Source organism: Bombyx mori, chromosome 21, assembly GCF_030269925.1.
Source record: "Bombyx mori chromosome 21, ASM3026992v2".
NCBI lineage: Eukaryota > Metazoa > Arthropoda > Insecta > Lepidoptera > Bombycidae > Bombyx > Bombyx mori.
Genome location: NC_085127.1, coordinates 3,130,808 through 3,151,267, shown reverse-complemented (window position 1 = coordinate 3,151,267; position 20,460 = coordinate 3,130,808). Strand labels below are relative to the sequence as shown.

The 20,460-nt window shown below is 38.6% G+C and overlaps 1 protein-coding gene across 3 annotated transcripts in view; it reads left to right on the top strand.

Annotated features, from left to right (window-relative positions):
• LOC101746140 (SKI family transcriptional corepressor 2) overlaps positions 1 to 20,460 on the top strand; it is a 47,969-nt gene that overhangs the window by 16,735 nt on the left and 10,774 nt on the right. For 2 of the 3 annotated variants that reach the window (XM_062674623.1, XM_021347634.3), the window contains exons 2-8: positions 5,600 to 5,693; positions 6,263 to 6,488; positions 7,097 to 7,238; positions 7,824 to 8,078; positions 9,512 to 9,684; positions 9,940 to 10,060; positions 11,033 to 11,174. In XM_062674623.1, coding sequence (XP_062530607.1) covers positions 5,601 to 5,693; positions 6,263 to 6,488; positions 7,097 to 7,238; positions 7,824 to 8,078; positions 9,512 to 9,684; positions 9,940 to 10,060; positions 11,033 to 11,174 — 1,152 coding nt within the window. In that variant the 5' untranslated portion in view covers position 5,600. The remainder of the gene's footprint in view (positions 1 to 5,599; positions 5,694 to 6,262; positions 6,489 to 7,096; positions 7,239 to 7,823; positions 8,079 to 9,511; positions 9,685 to 9,939; positions 10,061 to 11,032; positions 11,175 to 20,460) is intronic. The other variant, XM_021347635.3, reaches the window with a different exon arrangement.

Here is a 20,460-nt window from a genome sequence, read left to right as displayed (position 1 = left end):
TCCTCCGTCCGCCCAATTTTCGTAAAAAGGGGTACAAAGTTTTTGCTTCACGTATTAATATATAGATATTAACAGAAAAAGAGATGATGATATGTTAGAAACTACTTTTGCAGTTTTACCTCGCGTTTATTAAAGAATCAAGCTTCAGTCGGTAATAACGTTGACGTCTCAAATTTCAATTATGACGTCTGCCCTATCTTTCAAACTGGAAAGGATTACTTAATCGGAATCAAACAATGGGTGTCTATTTGTTCCTGTACATGTTTCATAGAATGGCTATGAGTTCGTATCTGTATGCAAAGCAACAAAAATGTACTATTAACTCAAACAGTTCGTATCCAAACTTAATAGAAATATAAATAATAAAGTCAGAAATCACCACAGATCGTTGTAATACTCCATAGAAAAATGTAACATATGCAATCATTAACATAATGTCGTTTAATGTAATCAATTATATCGGCGGAGTCGACCCTAACACGTAGGGCTGCTGCTGACCTTGGGAATTAAATAATACTGTTAACACATTATACATATTACGTTTTCTTCGTGTATATTTGTTTTCAGTAAATTTAAAATAAATGATTAGTTTGATACTCGTATGAGAATCAGATTTTTTTATAAACAGCAAGTGATTTCAATTCAAGCATCATATTTTCTTTATAGACTTTACTATAGAAAACAATCAGCGCTTTAGTTTTAACTAGCGACCCGCCCTCGCTTCGCTTCGGAAACTGTAATTTATTATTGATTTCTCCACTATTTAATGGATGTTATTATACATATAAACCTTCCTCTTCAATCACTCTATCTATTAAAAAAATGCATTAAAATCCGTTGTGTAGTTTTAAAGATTTAAGCATACATACGGATATAGGGACAGAGAAAGCGACTTTCTTTTATACTATGTAGTGATTAACGTGCAAACCTTTTAAAGCACTTTGGAAGCGAATGAACGAAACTTCATTACGTTCGACGCTATTTGGTTTCAAAACAGCGAGCTAACCATAGATTGCACAATAACATTTACACGTCCGAACACGGGCGCACAATAATACTTAGCTGCATACTATATCATGCCTTGTAAAGGGTGTTCAAAGTGATATTTAGTTTAGTGTTATTTGTTTAGAAAAAGAAACGTATTCAACAGAACGCACATTTCACAAATATTTTTGATTAGAAACATTGTATTTTATAGTAGGTAGCGATGCGACGGAGCCTCACGGTATTGTCGGTGTATATGGATAGGTGTAAACACTTTCTATAAGATGGACGGCATGCTCGTCAATTTTCGTTTTTATTAAATTAGCAACGTATTAATTTACTGGTTGACTATACTGTTATTGCTTTAAAAAAACTGAAAAAAATATATAACTAAAACAACCTTTAAGTCATTGAAAAGTTATCCCTTCTAAACCATACAAAACAGTATTATCTTAACAATTCATAAAGTCAGTGGAAACGGGTCCATTCGCACAACCCCTAGGGCGACACAAATTAACTAATCACGCCCTATAATGATACGTCTGGTAACCGGCTCGGGGCGACCCTATGTTGATTCAAGTTAGGGCTGCCTAGAGTGGCGATCAATCAATTTTAAAGTGATGACATGTTTAGGGATTACAATGATAGTCGTAAATATTGTGAAGAGAATTTTGATTGTACAAAATTAAACTATATAAGTCAGTAAAATATGCAATTGTTTGTGAAAATGAATTCTAGTTATTTTTTTGGAAGAATAATTAATTTATTATTTATTTATTTGTTTTAGTGAATATAATACTCAATTATTTTTACTGTCGTTTTGGTTGTCTTTTATTTATTGAATTTTAAATAATGAAATTCATATTACTAGAAATTTATATACATAGAAAGTTTTTTTTCAAGTTTTAATTCAAGGAGACGATTTCTCGTGAAATACTGTAATGAGGCGAATCTGTAAAATGTGTTAACTATACTTTATCTAGTTGTCATTACAGAAAAATATTGTGTTGTATTAATGAATCACAATTAGTGGGGCTCGGTGCGAAATTCGACGACAATCACTGACACCTCAAGATTTACTCATAGACACAGTCCACTGAGTTTCTTGCTGGAACTTCTTAGTGGTTCGCGTATCTGATCCGGTGGTAGATTCTGCGAAAGACTGCTCTTGCTAGGGCTAGTGTTAGAAAATTATCTTAGGTTGAACCCGTGTGTTCACCCGTCCGGGCGTAGCTGGAATAGCCCTTAGGCTACCAACGAATAGATAGGAAAGAAATCCAGATTTAGAAAAAAATAAGGGATCTGTGGTGTCGTGGGACAACGGATAGGAACGAAGTTCCTTATTATAAAAATATAAATTTAAGTTCTATTCGAGGTATAAAGAAAATAATACTGGAGGTTTCACAACAACCCACGGTCATTCGGTAACGTGCGAACTTATTGTGGTACACTTCATTCACGGTTGTTTGCATAAGAGTTAGTGTATTGCGCAAACGAACGCTCTGAGATCGTGGTCAATGAATGATAAAAAAAAAATGTTATTTTTTGTACGTTATTACAAAGATAAGTCGTACACTGTGTGCATTACTAATAAAAATCTTACGTTACGGACGTTTTTTCCCGGTTAGAGTACCCGTCTGCATCGTCCCATAAGGAACTTCATTCCAAAAAACTGTTTCTAATCTATTTTATTGACAATACTGGAGCTGTTGTTGTCTTGAAACATTAATAGAAAATCATAAGAAAAAAGAAAACTGACTCGACCAAAAGAAAATTAGAATATCATTAATTTAATCTAAGTCAGTTAAACATGCGTTATTATGTATAACACAAAAACGACTACCTACTTAGAACTTGATATAATTTAAATTGGAGGACATGCGAGACACTAGCTTTTTAGCTTTGATGTCGTCGTGGCCTAATGGATAAGACGTCCGGTGCATTCGTGTTGAGCGATGCACCCGGTGTTCGAATCTCAGGCGGGTACCAATTTTTCTAATGAAATACGTACTCAACAAATGTTCACGATAGATTTCCACGGTGAAGGAATAACATCGTGTAATAAAAATAAAAAACCCGCAGAATTATAATTTGCGTAATTACTGGTGGTAGGACCTCTTGTGAGTCCGCGCGGGTGGGTACCGTACCCTGCCTATTTCTGCCGTGAAGCAGTAATGCGTTTAGGTTTGAAGGGTGGGGCAGCCGTTGTAACTATACTTGAGACCTTAGAACTTATATCTCAAGGTGGGTGGCGCATTTACGTTGTGGATGTCTATGGGTTTCAGTAACCACTTAACACCAGGTGGGCTGTGAGCTCGCCCCCCATCTAAGCAATAAAAAAAAAAAAACTTTAAATCTGTTTGCCTGGGAATAAGGTCATGAAACACATAAAAATTATGGATATTCTTCCTTTTTTTTTTAAGTTGGTGAATAAAGTGAAAACATATAATCGCTTGACAAACACACAAGCTGTTGTTAAAAACAAGAAAATAGTATAATAGTGCTATCTATTTTAGGGTTTGATTTTAAAAATCTGGACAGAGTGTTTCCTGAACGCCCTGGCTGTCTTCAAATGTGGATTGAGAGGAGTCTTCTGCGGGAGGCAGTGATTTGACACATTCGAAAAAAAAACCAGTTACACAACGATATATAAAATCGTTCATTAATTTATTCTTTATTTAGACAGGTCTTATAAAATTCAATTGAGGCTTCAACCTCATGTCTCAAGATGGGTTGCATAACTCAAATGGTCATGTCTACGGAATTCGGTAACCGCTTAATATCAGTTTGGTCGCGAGCTCGTTCACCTATCTAGCGAAATAAAAATAAAAAACATTAGGGGTGACACGTACCTATTCTTCGTCGCGCCCCTCAATAAGGCCAATTGATATTCGATACGCCAAATTCACACGCAAACTGCCTATTTGGGCGCGAAATGATCAATTCTGTTACAATTCCTCTTGTGTTTCCCTCACACGGCGCGGTTATATTGTGCGGCAAATGTGAATGTTGCAATTTGCGGCTTTAATGCAGCGATATATTTATTAATAGCGTAGTATTATTACAATTATTGCTGACGTTAATAGGATAATACAGATGCAGTGGCTTAATGGGGTTTTCATTCCATTTAAATAGTTCAAGAAAATTCTGCTTACGAATTAAACTTTAGAGTTTAATTAACATTTAAGTTGTATTTGGACGCTAATCAAAGAATTCAATATCAATTGCACTAAGAATACGGAAAATTTAAGTATAGAAATAAAATCTTAATCACTCACACTTGGTGGCTTAGTGTCGTGGACATATGTTGTAGGCATATTGTTGTATGCTGTAGGCAGCGGCTTGGCTCTGCCCCTGGCATTGCTGAAGTCCATGGGCGACGGTAACCACTCACCATCAGGTGAGCTGTATGCTCGTCTGCCTACAAAGGCAACAAAAAAAAAACATAGCCACTAGTGGTAGTCTATTTTTTGTATAGTGTTTAAGAAAAATGAATTTTGTTGTTGGTATGTATTAAGTTTATTTTCATTCCAACAACCATAAGATATGAACAAAATCTCTCAGCGGCGTGGACCTTTAAGGCAACATGTCTTGTAGAGGACTCATATTAGGTTTTTTAATATACAATACGTGCATAGTATTTGTAACAAACATTAGGAACAATATATACGAGTTGTTTTTAAACTTTCGCGCCACACACCACTGTTATGGCGGTATATAGTATGGCGCTGACAACACGCCGTAACATCTGAAATTCTTTTAATCTGAAAATCCAGGTGAAAACCCTGTCAATAATAGCGCGTAAAATATTTATAACTGTAATTTTAATATACTATATCCTCCGTGTACGTGTTCCCATCTCTAGGAGTGGCTGCGCCTATTTGATAGATAAATAATAATGGCTATGTCAATAAATATTGTTGACATCAATAATAGAACGATATTATATTGTGTTATCCGGTAAAGAAGAAATGCCATTGATCCGATACCAAAGCTGGAGCAAAATTACATGTATCCCAAGTTGACACAATATTATATCACAACGACAATAATTCAGTATTAGGTCAAATAAACTTGAAGTTTTATTAAATTCTGCTGCTATCTCTAAGCTTCGTCTACCGCTAGATTACGATCTGTCAGGAAGGCATTCTTAGAACGACTAAGATTTTTCATATGCTATCGGCATCGGACAAAGGCATCTTCAGCAAAACCGAATCCGACCGAAGGCGGACCCTGCGGTCAAGTACTCGAAGCGATCTATTACGAGGCGAACGGTTTATACATAACATATAAAATAGAAATAGGCCCAAACACAGAATCGCTTGGAGTGGAGACGCTTGGTGCAGGAAGGCGTGTATGTCTTTGAAAACGACTGGACGACAGACGATATAAACTAAAAAATAGACCGCCTTCCACTATTTTTTACAACTTCGTGGGTGGTGTTCTTGCGTGTAGCTTCTGTTTGCGCACGTTTAAGAACAAGATAGGCTACCATAGCCATATTAGAGCGCACGAGAGGCGCGGAAATTAGCTTTTAAGTACGGAAAATTTTGGTCGTCGTTGCCGAAACCGGCTTGAAACCATGATGATGATGATAAAATATGCTTTGTTGCAGAATGGAGGCTACAAACCTAGCGATCTCACCGCGAGAGACCCTCAAGCCCAGAGCCGAGCACAAAACGCTGCAGATGAATAGTAAACCTAATCAAGTAAGTGATCTTTATAGTATGTATCTAATATTTCTTTTTTCGTTGGTAAGATAAGTCGACGAGCTCACGGCCTACCTGGAGTTAAGTGGTCAACGAATTCCACAGTAATCAACAAACTAAATGCCGCCACTTGTGACATGAGTTTTAAGTCTCAGTTTTTAAACGGCTGCCCCACCCTTCGAACTGTTATAGAACTGGTTCTAGAAATTATACGTATCATTCATTAAACAGTGGGTACTGGTGGAAGGAGTATTGTGAGCTTGCACGGGAATATCACCATCCGGTCTATTTCTGCCGCGAAGCAGTTGCGGGTTGCTGTTTGAAAAGCAGGACAGCTGATACGCAAAACAATTGAGATTTGAAATGCACGTCCCAAGGATGTCGTTGACATTTTAAGATCTATGAGCCCCAGTGGATGGTCAATGAGATACAAAAAGTACTAGAATATGAAAACTGACAGAAGCTTGGTCGAACGTTCATCCTCTTCTAACGCTCAATTTAGAGAGAGACGGAAAGATTTAGTAAAATACTCCTAAAGCCCTTCTTGAATTCAGTATGTTTATGATTAGGTCAGTACGGTCCTGCTTTACGGCGTGCCCATAGTCTCCTTAGTGATCGAAGGCATAGAACGGCTTTGCCTAGCCCAGATCTCGAATACCCTGCTCAAACAATTTTCGTACAACGAGATCCACAATCGGCGAGTCGCACTGGGTATCACCTGTGTCCAATGCACTCCAGTGCAACTAGAGATATTACGAAGAGCTGGAGCGATGCCGGTCTCATCTCGGCGTTGTGGTATGTTAATGTTTCAATAGATTTTAATACTTTTTGTGTATTTAATAATTGAGTACTGAAGGCATCTTTTTTAAGCGCGATATTAGAAATCCTAATCAAAAAGATACGTACTTAGTCGGTAGTGGTCGCACAGTAATCGAAAATCGACTATAATTACCTAATTGAAATTTTATGTTTAAACTTATTATGATTATATTGTCAAACACTATTATACTCACAGATATATATCACAGATTTCATCAAAACTACACTTAAAATAATATTAAAAACAAACAATATTAATCTATTCTCAATATGACCACAGACTTTAAACAATAACAAAAGTTTGACAATTCACTATATACAAAGAGTATATTTAAATGTATGTGTTGTGTCAAATACATGATAGTGTGTGTAATGTTTTTTTATTGATTTAATGTATTTTTTATGCATTAAAAAAAAATTAGCACTCTGCGCTCCTTCTCTATGTTCTCTATAAGTGTGGGAAATTTCATACTACTCCGTTCGCGCAGTTTTCGTAAAAAGGGATACAAAGTTTTTGCTTCACGTATTAATATAATGTTAATGATTTTATGACCTAAACACTTTAAATTCAAGTGTGTGTACAGGAATGATAACCCGCCGGGAAGCAGAGAGACTGTGCAAGTCGTTTTTAGGAGACAACGCTCCCCCGCGACTCCCTGATGACTTCGCTTTCGCTGTCCACCACGAGTGCGCTTGGGGCTGCCGCGGTGCATTTTTGCCGGCAAGGTATGTGGATCTTCCCCTGCTTTATTCATGTTGGAATGACATGTAAAAGATAAGACTAGACGCCAAATGTTTTGTTTACTAAATGCTATCATTAAAAAGATAGAGAAAGACAATTCTGACGTTGAAGGTTATGAAGTATATTGAGATTTCGACTTTGTTTCTTCAAAGGGCCTTTCACGTTGTGATCTCCAACCGATCGTTAAACCACGAATTTATATGTGATACTCAACTACTGAAACAATCGTCTATTGATTAATTACCCCCTCCGTTGCTACCTGGAGCCATTGCGTTCATCCGCAGCGCTCATTCCAATACTGTCCGGCTTTGGAATGAGCTCCACTTCACGGGGTTTCCCGAGTGCTATGACATGTCCTTCTAGAAATGAGGCTTGTGGAAGGTACTTAATGGTAGACAGCGGGCTGCTTGGCTCTGCCCCTGGCATTGCTGAAGTCCAGGTGGGCCGTATGCTCGTCTGCCTACTAGGGCAATAACAAAAAACAACTTAACTCCAATTAAGCCTATTCACTCATCTTAGAAAAAAAAAGACTCACAATAGGTACTAATTTATTTTATAAAATTCACCAGGTACAACTCGTCACGCGCTAAATGCATCAAATGCGCATACTGCGGTCTCTTCTTTTCACCGAACAAGTTTATTTTCCACTCGCATCGGGTCGGTCCCGGAGATAAGTACGTGCAACCCGACGCCGCGAACTTTAATTCGTGGAGGCGGCATATGAAGCTCAGCGGAAGCCCACCAGACGAAGTGGTACACGCTTGGGAAGATGTCAAAGCTATGTTTAATGGGGGCACCAGGAAGAGAATGCTGTCTGCAGCTAGGTAAGTCTAAGCTTAAAAATAAAAAGTATTGTGTAGTTTTATGAAACCACGGTAAAAGAGAAACTTTTTTCACATTATAGACATTCAGCATTCATAAAAACAAACAAAATAGCGTGGAGCACTGGCACAAATGAGTAATAGTCTTACACGGTCAGCTGTTGCGAACTATAGGCGCCGCCATATTGGCCTTAGCTGATCTGACGAGCGCCTTTCACTTTATCCCTACACCGCGGCCGACCGTCACGCGACATGCAACACACAGACGATAAAGTTTGAGACGATGTAATTGTTTGAGTTTGAGATGTAACGATGCAAAAACATTTTTTGTACAAAAGCATACAAAATTGTGAAATGTGATTAAAAAGAAATACAAGAGGGCTTTGCGTCGGCAGCTTTGTTAAGGCCGGACTGGCGGCTGGTCATAAAATTCATGCCAAATCCTTATGAAGCGTGAAAAGAGGACATGCTACACCGTATAATGTGGGATAAGACTAAGAAGAAGCAAAAGTAACATCTAATAAGTTCCACTTATTCAGAAGAGACTTGCCTTTAAGAGGAGTTCTCTCTTGGTACAGATAATGTGTTCTTCGAAGAAAGAGTTTATTTTCTCCCTCCAATATTTGTAGGGAGATCAATTTCTTCACCTCGCAGTACTCTCAATTTGGAATTATTCTCTCTAATGAAAGCACTAATATGTAATTATTAATATACTAGATGCACCCCATTGCTTAATCCGCTTTAAGTTGTGATTTGTAAATTTTGAGATACACGCCATTTGCTCCATTGTATTAAATAAATTGTTATAACTAATGTTCGCGCAATGGTCGAAAATCTCGGATCTTCCCGGATCTTCTAAACGGGTCACGATTCCGATCCCGTAGTAGATTCATTCGCCAAGCAGTTGCCCTTGAGTTGTTAGGTCTCCTTTGGAGGTGCTCGGGCAGCTTAGCAAATTCCACCCCTCCTAGCTGAGCCTTTGCTCGTCCACCTGCCCTGGTGAAGCTGGAGAGGCCTCCGGGCCACCAATAATAACTCAAACATAAAAAAAAGGCCGAAAATCCACGCTCATCACGATTTAGAATCATTAAATTTATCAACTAGTTATTTCCAAAAAATATTTATTAGTAACACTGAAGCATGTAAATATATTACATTAAAAAACAAAGAAAAAACCGCTTCATAAACATAGAAGAACAGGGTGTTGAACTCTTATATCTTATCTAACATTTGACTGGAAAATGAGGACCCTTTTTAACGTAATTCAGGAGGTCCACACAGTGTGCTACATACGTCTTCTGCTCGAATGTAATAAATATTTAACGAGCGGTAGTGTGTGCAATAAAACCTGTGTACCAGAGCCGGCAGTGCGCAATTTATTAAGAAAAGTACGTAAATAATCACTTTAATCTGTTCAGCCTTAAATCGTGCCTCAGGAGAGTGTTCGTTCGCAGGCCGGAATCTGATAGCAGCAACGAAGCCAAAAGGCCGACAGTCAGTCCACCAAGCGCTCATGCTCCAGTGCCTAGACTAGCTGACTACGTCTGGGGAGCCAGACTGCCCCTCCCTTACGCCATACCTTGGCTGAAACCCACACTGTGGTCGCCAGGTAACACGCTCATGCTTATTGAGTGTTTCTGTCTTATTTTCCTACAAATATACTGTTTGGTCATAGTGCATCTAAGTCCTTAGTTTTAGTAGGATTAACCATATCAGCTCCTAATTCTGTTACCGTACGTACAACTATTCATAGTCCTAAATCTGATCTTGTTGGAATTTTAAACGGATTTGATAAATTTAGTGGAATACTCTACTCCAAAATGCTTTGTATCACCGTTAATTGACCAGTTTTTTGTTCTATCAGGAGCTCTGACGGCTTTAAGCAGCGTTGGTCCCATGGAGGAGCCACGGGCGTTTCGACCAGTGCGTCGACTTGAATCACCACAGCTGTCCCCCGCTAGATCACCCGTTAGGTCTCCAAATAGGTGAGTATTATTCTGATTGCATCGTTGGATGAAGATCACAATGTCACTGCCATTTTATTGTAATAGGTACTTCGAATCGACATACTCGTAGAACCTTCATGGTTTGAGATTTTTGAGTGAAACTTTTTCTAAATGGTACCAATGAGGTTCTTCTTTAAAAAAATGTGCAACATTCGATTATTAATTTTCAGTTCTTTTTTTTTTATTCAGCTTAGACAAGAAAGATGGATACTTTGAAATTTCGAGTGATTTTTGAATACGAGTTCCGACGCGGAGCTAGCTCTAGCTAGCTAGCTCTGCAGAAACAGCTCGCAATATCAATGTTGCGCTTGGAGAGGAGACTGCCAATGAAGGCACTGTGCGATTTTGGTTTAAACGCTGTCGTGATGGACATTTCGATTTGAAGAAAGAACCACCTGGAAGACCGCCCAGACATGTGAATAACAATAAATTGAAAGAGAAGTGGAAGCCGATCCGAGCCAAACTACCCAAGAATTAGCGGCATGGTTTAACGTTACCTTATCAACGATATTGACTCATTTGCGTCAAATCTATAAAATAAAAAAATATGAAAAATGGGTGCCTCATGATTTGAGTGATCTGCAGAAAGAAACTCGTGTTGAAACTTGTGTTGCCTTGTTGAATCGATACAGAAATGAAGGGATATTGGATCGAATTGTGACATGTTTTTTTTATTTTTTTATGGCCCTTTTAGGCAGACGAGCATACGACCCACCTGATGGTGAGTGGTTACCGTCGCCCATGGACTTCAACAATGCCAGGGGCAGAGCCAAACCTCTGCCTACCGCTAATGTTATGAAAAGAGGATTCTTTACGACAACCGTAAGCGAAAAATGCAAAGGTCAAATAAAAAGGTAATGTTAACTGTTTGGTGGTCTCAGCATAGTGTCATTCACTATAGCTTTCTCAGGCACATACATCGATGGAATCTACATACAGTGTTGTTACCAGGTCGCCGGTGCACACATCGCCGAGCCGCAGCCGATCGCCGGTCCGGACTCCGCTGCGTTCTCCGGAGTCCCCGAAGAGCGACCGAGACAGTGACGAAAGCGTCGACATCGAAACCACTGAAGATGACCAGCAGAGGAACGTGGTAAGTATCAGCTAGTTCAGCAGGTGCGCAAGTAATAGAGAATGTCCATGTGGTATTAGGCGGTTATTTTGCAATGCGGTTGTTAGTGCCTATTTTAACACATGAGATGGTTAAATTGGAATAAAGATTCTTCGCCCCCTCCAAGCTGGAGGTCATGACTTCGCGACCAGATATCGCCATAGCAATCTTCCAACACACATGAATTGAAAGCCTTACAATCTATATATCCGCCATATGAAGTCGTCTTGGCCTAAAGGATAAGACGTCCGGTGCATTCGTGTTGAAGCGATGCACCGGTGTTCGAATCCCGCAGGCGGGTACCAATTTTTCTAATGAAATACGTATTCGACATTCGATGTTCACGATTGACTTCCACGGTGAAGGAATTATATCGTGTAATAAAAATCAAACACGCAAATTTATAATTTGCGTAATTACTGGTGGTAGGACCTCTTGTGAGTCCGCGCGGGTGGGTACCACCACCATGCCTATTTCTGCTGTGAAGCAGTAATACGTTTCGGTTTGAAGGGTGGGGCAGCCGTTGTAACTATACTTGAGACCTTAGAACTTATATCTCAAGGTGAGTGGCGCATTTACGTTCTAGATGTCAATGGGCTCCAGTAACCACTTAACACCAGGTGGGCTGTGAGCTCGTCCACCCATCTAAGCAATAAAAAAAAAGTTTAAAGGTAGTCGTTTCCATAAAGTACTTACTAAACTACTAATGACTACTTTGCTATGATTTCAATTTCATGGATTGATATTCCTTCCTACGTTATTTGTGGCGGTTTAGATAGTATATTTAAGGTCTCGATTCTAATGTCACAAGGTCCAAGGCGACATTAATTGTGGTCTGTTGAATTCGGAAACAATTTAAGACCCGAGAAGCCGTGAGCGGACAAGGCAGCGCAATAACAATGACCTATCTTGGTAAAAATGGAAAGGCCACCGCGTCACACCAGTAATCTTTCCTTCACAAAAAATAAAATAAAAAAAAGGTTGGTGAATCTCGCAGCACACAACCCTACCAGAAATATCGTCCGTTCGCGACTGTAAAATGCAATTTAATATATTTCCATTGAACGAAACGTTTTTATCAACTCGACTCGGAATACTCTTTCAGCATTCGAAGCAAACGGAGCCTCGGCGCTGATCCAATTTAAAAAGTTGTAAAAAGGATATTACTTTTTTTTTCTAAGCACAGACTTCACAGACTAGTAATTGTCGCGTTTGAAAATCTAATTCTCTTCAATCTTTGTGCTGTATTTTGGTAAACTTAAATCGTATTTAAACGACTTGCATTGAGCGACTAACAACATACTGTGGCTACTTACGGACATATTTGCGGTAGGCAGCGGCTTGGCTCTGCCCCTGGCATTGCTGAAGTCCATGGGCGACGGTAACCACTCACCATCAGGTGGGCCGTATGCTCGTCTGCCTACAAGGGCAATAAAAAAATAATAAAAAAACATGTATTTTTTTATTTTCAATTTTAATTACATTAATATCTCACGATTGAGTTTGTGTCGAAATATTTCTCAGTGAGCTTAAACCACGATGCCAAAACTTAAAGAACAATTTTTTGTTGTCGCTAAGATGTATATATTCAAGCATTTCTTATTAAGACACAAACTTAATCGTCAATGATATACAAACTTAATTAAAAAATCATAATAATAACCTATAAAATAAATACGTACGTATAGTAGCTACCGTATGTTATTATTCGCTTAAAATCATTAAACCAACTAATGATAACTCATATCCGTTATAATAAAACGCACCGTAGAAATTAATTCGATAGGCAGTTCAACAAAACTCTTGTAATTAATGCATTGATTAATTTGTTCAGTTTCAAACGTGAGTCAATTTAAGTTTCAGCCTCTGTCCAACAAAACCCCTTGGGATATTTTGGAATCGCCATTTTATCAAAATGGCCGCCAACGATCGCTTTGTCACGTTGTAAACTGTGTAATTACCGGCGGAACGAATTCAAATGGACTTCATTTCGTTTTTAAATAAGGGAAAATGTTTAATTTAGTAGCGAACGTATCGAAGCGGTCCAATTAATTGGGGATTACGTCACAGGAACGTTTGCAGGAGAGATTTTTTTTCTCGTTTTTCGCGCCATTTTTACTTTAACCTTTGAATAAGATTACGCGTTTAATTTGAAATTTCACTAAACAATTAAAATATAAATACAAATTTGTTTACATACAAATATCGATAATATCGCTAAATCGATAATATACGAACGTGCTTATCCGATAATACTTAAGTATATCCAATATATCTGTTATCATAGATATATTTCATTACTATCCTAATTATCCTAATTATCGCGCTCCTAGTTCTGCGAACTCTAGAGGTATTGCCGAGTAATTTTAATCGAGTAATGATAAATTACACTTAGGTATATCGTTATTTACCACAATTGAAAAGGCATTATGGCCTGTAAATAAAAGAGGCGTTCGAGCCTTTAACGATTGACGTGAACGCTAGTAATTAACGCGCCTCGAGGACTTGCCCTTAATCCCTTCAAAGGAAGCGCTAGGGCTGTCAACACCAACATTCATTCATTCAATATCATGTGATTTAATTTTAAGCCCGTATAAGTTTTGTTGCTGTTTTGGCAATTAATTGGGTGAAGTTAGTTCGCTCGTTTACATATACAATGAAAGTATAGTGACACGTGTGAGAGAATTAAAAATTCCTTTTAAATTTGCATGTTCGAATGAATCTCAAACAATACTTAGTATAATGGGACTTATTAATTACAGTTTTATTAATATTACCTCTAAATGTCTATTTAATTTTTTAACGTAATTTGCAAAAACTTCTAGAGTACTGATCAACTTGAAAATTTGCATACGTATTAAAGACCGATCTCACGCTAAAATTATTTAATTTCATTGGCCCAAGACAAAAAATAATAATAACCGCTTCCGATTAAGTGTATTTTTTTTTTCGTTTTTAAATAGATATTTTTATAGGAGAGTAAATTTGTATAAGTAGAGTACAAAAATATAAGACTTTTTATTTAAAAAAAAAACAAAACAAATTATCGTAACGAACATACAGTATTTTCTATGGTATAAGCGAGTAGTAGACATAATTAAACCAATACAATATACATATTACAATATAACGTAGTAATTATCATACACATAACTTTGACATACTGGTGGTAGGACCTCCTGTGAGTCCGCACGGGTAGGTACCACCACCCTGCCTATTTCTGCCGTCAAGCAGTAATGCGTTTCGGTCTGTAGGGTGCGGCAGCCGTCGTAACTATACTGAGACCCTAGAACTTATATCTCAAGGTGGGTGGCGCATTTACGTCGTAGATGTCTATGGGCTCCAGTAACCACTTAACACCAGGTGGGCTGTGAGCTCATCCACCCATCTAAGCAATAAAAAAAAACATAGTAACAGTAATGACTTTGAGCACACTGGCGCTCAGACTTAATTACCGGCTCTTATTTGATATATTCAAGATCATTCTTGTAGTATTAATAACTTTATACCGACGTTACAAATAGCAAATTCTCGCTTGAATCAAAAGGATAAACCGCATCACGTATCCAAAGCACGCGCATCCAATCAAATTAACAAAAGCCAATCAAATAATGACGATCCAGTAATAACTATTACGTTAAGGCCGGTCTAGATGTGGAATAGAATCTAGATTGAAATGTAATCGCAAAATCGGATACAGTCCGCGCCGGTAGCTTGGAATCGGATTACCGGCCGCCGGCGCACTCGACTTTATTGCATTGATTGTTTCAATACGAAATGGTTAGTTCCATAAGTCATAAGGGCTGGCTCCGGATTGAGTTTGTCTTCAGAATAGTTTGTTTTACGACTTTTTTTTTGAAGTGAAACTTCTAATGCGACTTTCGACAAGGTTGCGTTAAACGTTTAACGCTACCATACTAGAAAGAGACAGAGTGAGAGTGAATGCGTGGCACTCGAACGCACGCGCGTAGTGTATGTAGGCCAGCGCGAGCGTTAGCAACGCGTAACGTACAATATTTTAATGAAATATTTAAAAAGTATATATATATATACATTTATTTTTCTATATATATAATTAATATTAAAATAAAATATATAAAATATTAATAGCATGTGAATTGTTGAAATGCACTGTTTTATTAATCAAGAAAAGCTGTTTTTCTTTTTTCTTGTTTCTGTCTTCTTAGCTTATTGATGAAGTTGAAGCTTAATTTTTTTATTAAAATGCCATTATAGTTTATTGTAATAATAGTCAATTTTCCTACATTAACTTTAATTTGAATATTAATGACACAGATCGCTTAATAGGCATCCACTCTTTAGTTAATAAACAAAAATATCGGGTGAAGAGCATACAACATTTTGTTTTAGATTTTAATCGTCATCAATGTACACTCTATTCCATTAATTTAATGAGCTGATGCTTTTTCTATTCAATTTTTACTTATGGAAGTAACATCCCTAGCTTACCACGTGCGCTGTCTAAATTAGGGCGCGTACAGACACTGCGCATACATCGTAAGCTTTCAAAGTCGACAACAATCTATTAAACTAATATATTTCATTTCAACCTTAATGATTCTTGCGTTGAATCATTATGTAATTAAAAGTAGTTTTTATTTAGTATCAGGTGTCTAGTGAAGTGACAATGCTATATCTATGCTTATATTTATATTAATATGTGAGGCAAAAACTTTGTACCTACCCCCTTTTACGAAAATTACGCGGACGGAGGAGTATGAAATTTCTTACACTTATAGAGAATATAGAGAAGGAGTCCAGAATGTTAATATTTTTTTAAATTATACATAAAAATACATTAAATCAATAAAAAAAAACATTACACACGCTATCATGTATTTGACACACGCACGCATGCGTATTAGTTGTATATTGCCAAACTTTTCTCATTGCTTATAGTCTGTGGTCAAATTGAGAACAGATCAAATATTGTTTGTCTTTATTAATATTTGTCTAAAGTGTAGTCTTCGAGAAATCTGTGATTATAGAAGTATAATAGTCTTCGTCAATAGAATCATAATAGTTTACAAACTTATAATTTCAATTAATTATAGTCGAGTTGACTGAGTTAGCTTGACGTTTGTCTACCTCTCTCTCCCTGCCGCTCACATACCTCAGGCGGTGACTAGGACTTCCGCGCACACTATACCTATAATTAGAGTTGCAGTTATCAATTGCTCTATACATGTCGATGTTATTTTATGTCTTACTGTATACCCTGTCGGTAATCCTTAAATCAATAAATAAATAAATAAATAAATAAAATGCACATTATACACAATATTATTCGAAAATATATTTTGGATATTTGTAGTCTTCAGTCAAAACTCTTTTTTTTTTTATTGCCTTTGTAGGCAGGCGAGCGTACGGCCCACCTGATGGTGAGTGGTTACCGTCGCCCATGGACTTCAGCAATGCCAAGGGCAGAGCCAAGCCGCTGCCTACCGCTTAATACTCTCCACAAGCCTCGTTTGAAGAAGGACATGTCATAGCGCTCGGGAAACACCGTGGAGGGGAGCTCATTCCATAGCCGGATGGTACGTGGCAAAAAAGATCTCTGGAAACGCACTCAAATTTATTAACCTGCAAATAGGACATTCATTGATACGTTTGTTATTTATTTGGAAAACATTCCAATAGGGAACGTCGCGCATTGAATTACTTAAGGTATATAAATATACACCATAAAACAAATTCAAAGAACGATTCGGTAGAACAAGAAGTACGGGAAACCCGAGTACGGAGTGATTTATAAGCGCCATCTTGCGAGCAATTGAATCGTTACAGCAAATCCCGACAAAGCACCTATAAGATACGTGCAGAGCTTACCGATTACGTGTCTTAACGCATCGAATACCTTATTTTAGCTACATTCTTTGTGTTTACAAGATAGATATGGGGTGAGCAAGTCAATATTATGGATGCCACTTTCAACTTCAGCGCGTATCCGGAGACTTGTTTAATTTGGTGGTAGGACCTCTTGTCAGTCCGCACGGGTAGGTACCACCACCCCGCCTATTTCTGCCGTGAAGCAGCAATGCGTTTCGGTTTGAAGGGTGAGGTAGCCGTTGTAACTATACTGAGACCTTAGAAGTTATATCTCAAGGTGGCTGGCGCATTTACATTGTAGATGTCTATGGGCTCCAGTAACCACTTAACACCAGGTGGGCTGTGAGTTCGTTTACCCACCTAAGCAATAAAAAAAAATTGTAATAATAATAATGCTCTAGATGAAGCTTATGGTCTTTGTTTTCACAATGTCAAAAGTTATCCAGATAAATACTTTCATACTATTCGTTTTTCTTATTGCTTAGATGTGTGGACGAGCTCACAGCCCACCTGGTGTTAAGTGGTTTCTGGAGCCCCTAGACATCTACAACGTAAATCTGCCACCCACCTTGAGATATAAGTTCTTAGGTCTCAGTATAGTTACAACGGCTACCCCACCCTTCAAACCGAAACGTATTACTGCTTCACGGCAGAAATAGGCGGGGTGGTGGTACCTACCCGTGCGGACTGACAAGAGGTCCTACCACCAGTGATTACGCAAATTATAATTTTGCGAGTTTGATTTTTATTACACGATGCTATTCCTTCACCGTGGAAGTCAATCGTGAGCATTTGCTAAGTACGTATCTCATTAGAAAAATTGGTGTACCCGCCAGCGGGATTCGAACACCGGTGCATCGCTCAACACGAATGCACCGGACGTCTTATCCTTTAGGCCACGACGACTTCAAATTAATAAATTATTAATTCGTCGCTTCGTTTCTTACGTCGCAGTTGTATAGAATCGCTCGGTTAGTACAGCGTGTAATTACTGTCGCGCAATCGTCTCATGGGACACAACGCCCCGATTTCATTAACAACTCTCCCGTAGTAGCAGTAATGTGTTTATTCAATTACACACTGTTATTACAAGTTTTACTTATGTCTATGCTGATCCATACTGAATATCTATAGATATGTGAGGATTTTTTTTATAAAAAGACGTGGTTTTTGTTTAGCCGAAATATTCCAATGAATACAATCCACAATTGAAATGATTACTGGTGGTAGGATCTCTGGTGAGTCCGCATGGGTAGGTACCACCTCCACGCCTATTTCTGCTGTGAAGCAGTAATGCGTTTCAGTTTGAAGGGTGGGGCAGCCATTGTAACTATACTGAGGCCTTAAAACTTATATCTCAAGGTGGGTGGCGCATTTACGTTCTAGATTTATGGGCTCCAGAAACCACTTAACACCAGGTGGGCTGTGAGCTCATCCACTCATATAAACAATAAAAAAAAACGTGTGGCACTCGGGAACTGCCGCGGTAAAGCTATTGCATAGCAATTTTTATCAACTTATGCAATTATAATTAGCCAATGATAATTTAATATTAAAACAATAATAAAACAAGATCACGCTATATTAAACATTAATAAAAGCAAAACCTTAACTGTCCTCTTCACACTCATAAGCTAGACCGCGCGAGAGAGAGATGGGCAGAATTCATGATGCGCATGCAGTGTGACGTCACGCCACGCGCTTATTCACAAACACAACACAAGCGCAACGTGTGAATGTGTTGAACGCGAGCTACATGGTAGGCGAAGTGAGGGGTGTAAGGTTTTTTTCGTTACGGAATTTCATGATTCGGTCGCCGCGCTCAAGGCCCGCGATAAAATCTATGCAATAGCTTAAAAATTGAGACTTAACGATGTCTGTGAGGTCCATTCCTATCAATACCAGATGGGGTCGATCGTACACGTCCTAACTATAAAATGAAATACACACTACCCTTAAATATCATTGAGCGTACATAAAAACATCGTAACAAAAGAAGAACGTTCGTATTATCGCTTGCGAACAACAAAATTAATGTTCCGCACACGACTCGGCCAGTAAAACCCTCCAAATGTCATCCTACAAATGAAGTAAATAAAAAAAAAAACGTTCAAATGTCACCGCGTGACATTTAAGTTGTGACTTGTGGGTGTGTTCCGAGTTAATGCAATTCGAAAATGGGGCTGTGCAACATGCTTAAGAAAAAGCGGAACGAAAAATCACAATTACCTATAGGTAGTCGTATTTTTAATTAGACGAAGCCAACTGACAGTAGCTAATGTCACTTTGTAAAATAATGTTGCCATATTTAAAGTAATAGTGATGCGTTCAATTCTCGTACAATCAGATGAACGAACAATGTTTTTTTTTCCTACCTAAGCTGATAGCCCTAGCGGCTATTTCAGCGTAACCCTAACTTTAGTAGGTGAGCTCACGGGGCTCAAACCTGACGATGTTGCTAACACGAACCCTAGCAAGAGTCGTGCTTCGCAGAATCTACCACCGGATCGGAAACGCGACCCACTGAGAAGATCCGGCGAGAAACTCAGTGGGCTGTGTCTGAGAGTTAATTTACTCGTCGAGCCCTTCGTCGCAAGCGACGGGTTCGACGAGAACGGTGACCGGTGCTTGAAGTACCTAAAAGCACCGTTAGTGGATCGGGAGGATCCGAGATGACGTGTTTTGGGCGACGTCGACTGCTTTCCATTCTGTCCGCAGGATCGGGAATGTAGTTACCGGCGGCCACGATGAGAGGGTTCTCGTGTCGTGCCGCTTTATCGAAGTGGCGCATGGACGCCGACTGAAGATACTTACTGATGGACTCTAAGTCCAGGTCGTCATGGAGGTCGACGTTCCTGACGAACCACGGGGCTCCGACGGCTATCCTGCAAAAACGGGATTGAATAATTTGAAAGGATTTTAAGTGTATGCGGGCCGCGTGAGCGAACACTACACTTGCATAGGTCATGACGGGGCGTATGCAAGTTTTGTAGAGTGTCACCTTATTTCTAAGGGACATTTTACTTCGCCTACATATCATCGGGTAGAGACGTCCTAGGATGAAGGCGGCACGATCGCGTACCGTCTTGATGTGGGGGCGGAATGTCATCCTACTGTCGAGGGTAACGAACAATGAGTGAATAGTTAACGATATCAAACTATAAAAGAACATTATTTTATTAAATTGTATTAAATTGCTCTGATATAAGTTACTAGTACTAGTAGATTTTTATATTTTATACATCTATAGTTTCAACTAAATGATGTATCAAAAATAGGACAGTCTTACAAGTTTCCTCGCAATGTTTTCCTTAATGTTTAAAATAGTCGGTATTCAGTATAGGTAGATACTATAGGAACATAATCGTCGAAAACTGGTTGGTATGTACAAAGCACGACTAAAATTCGAACCCCGTAC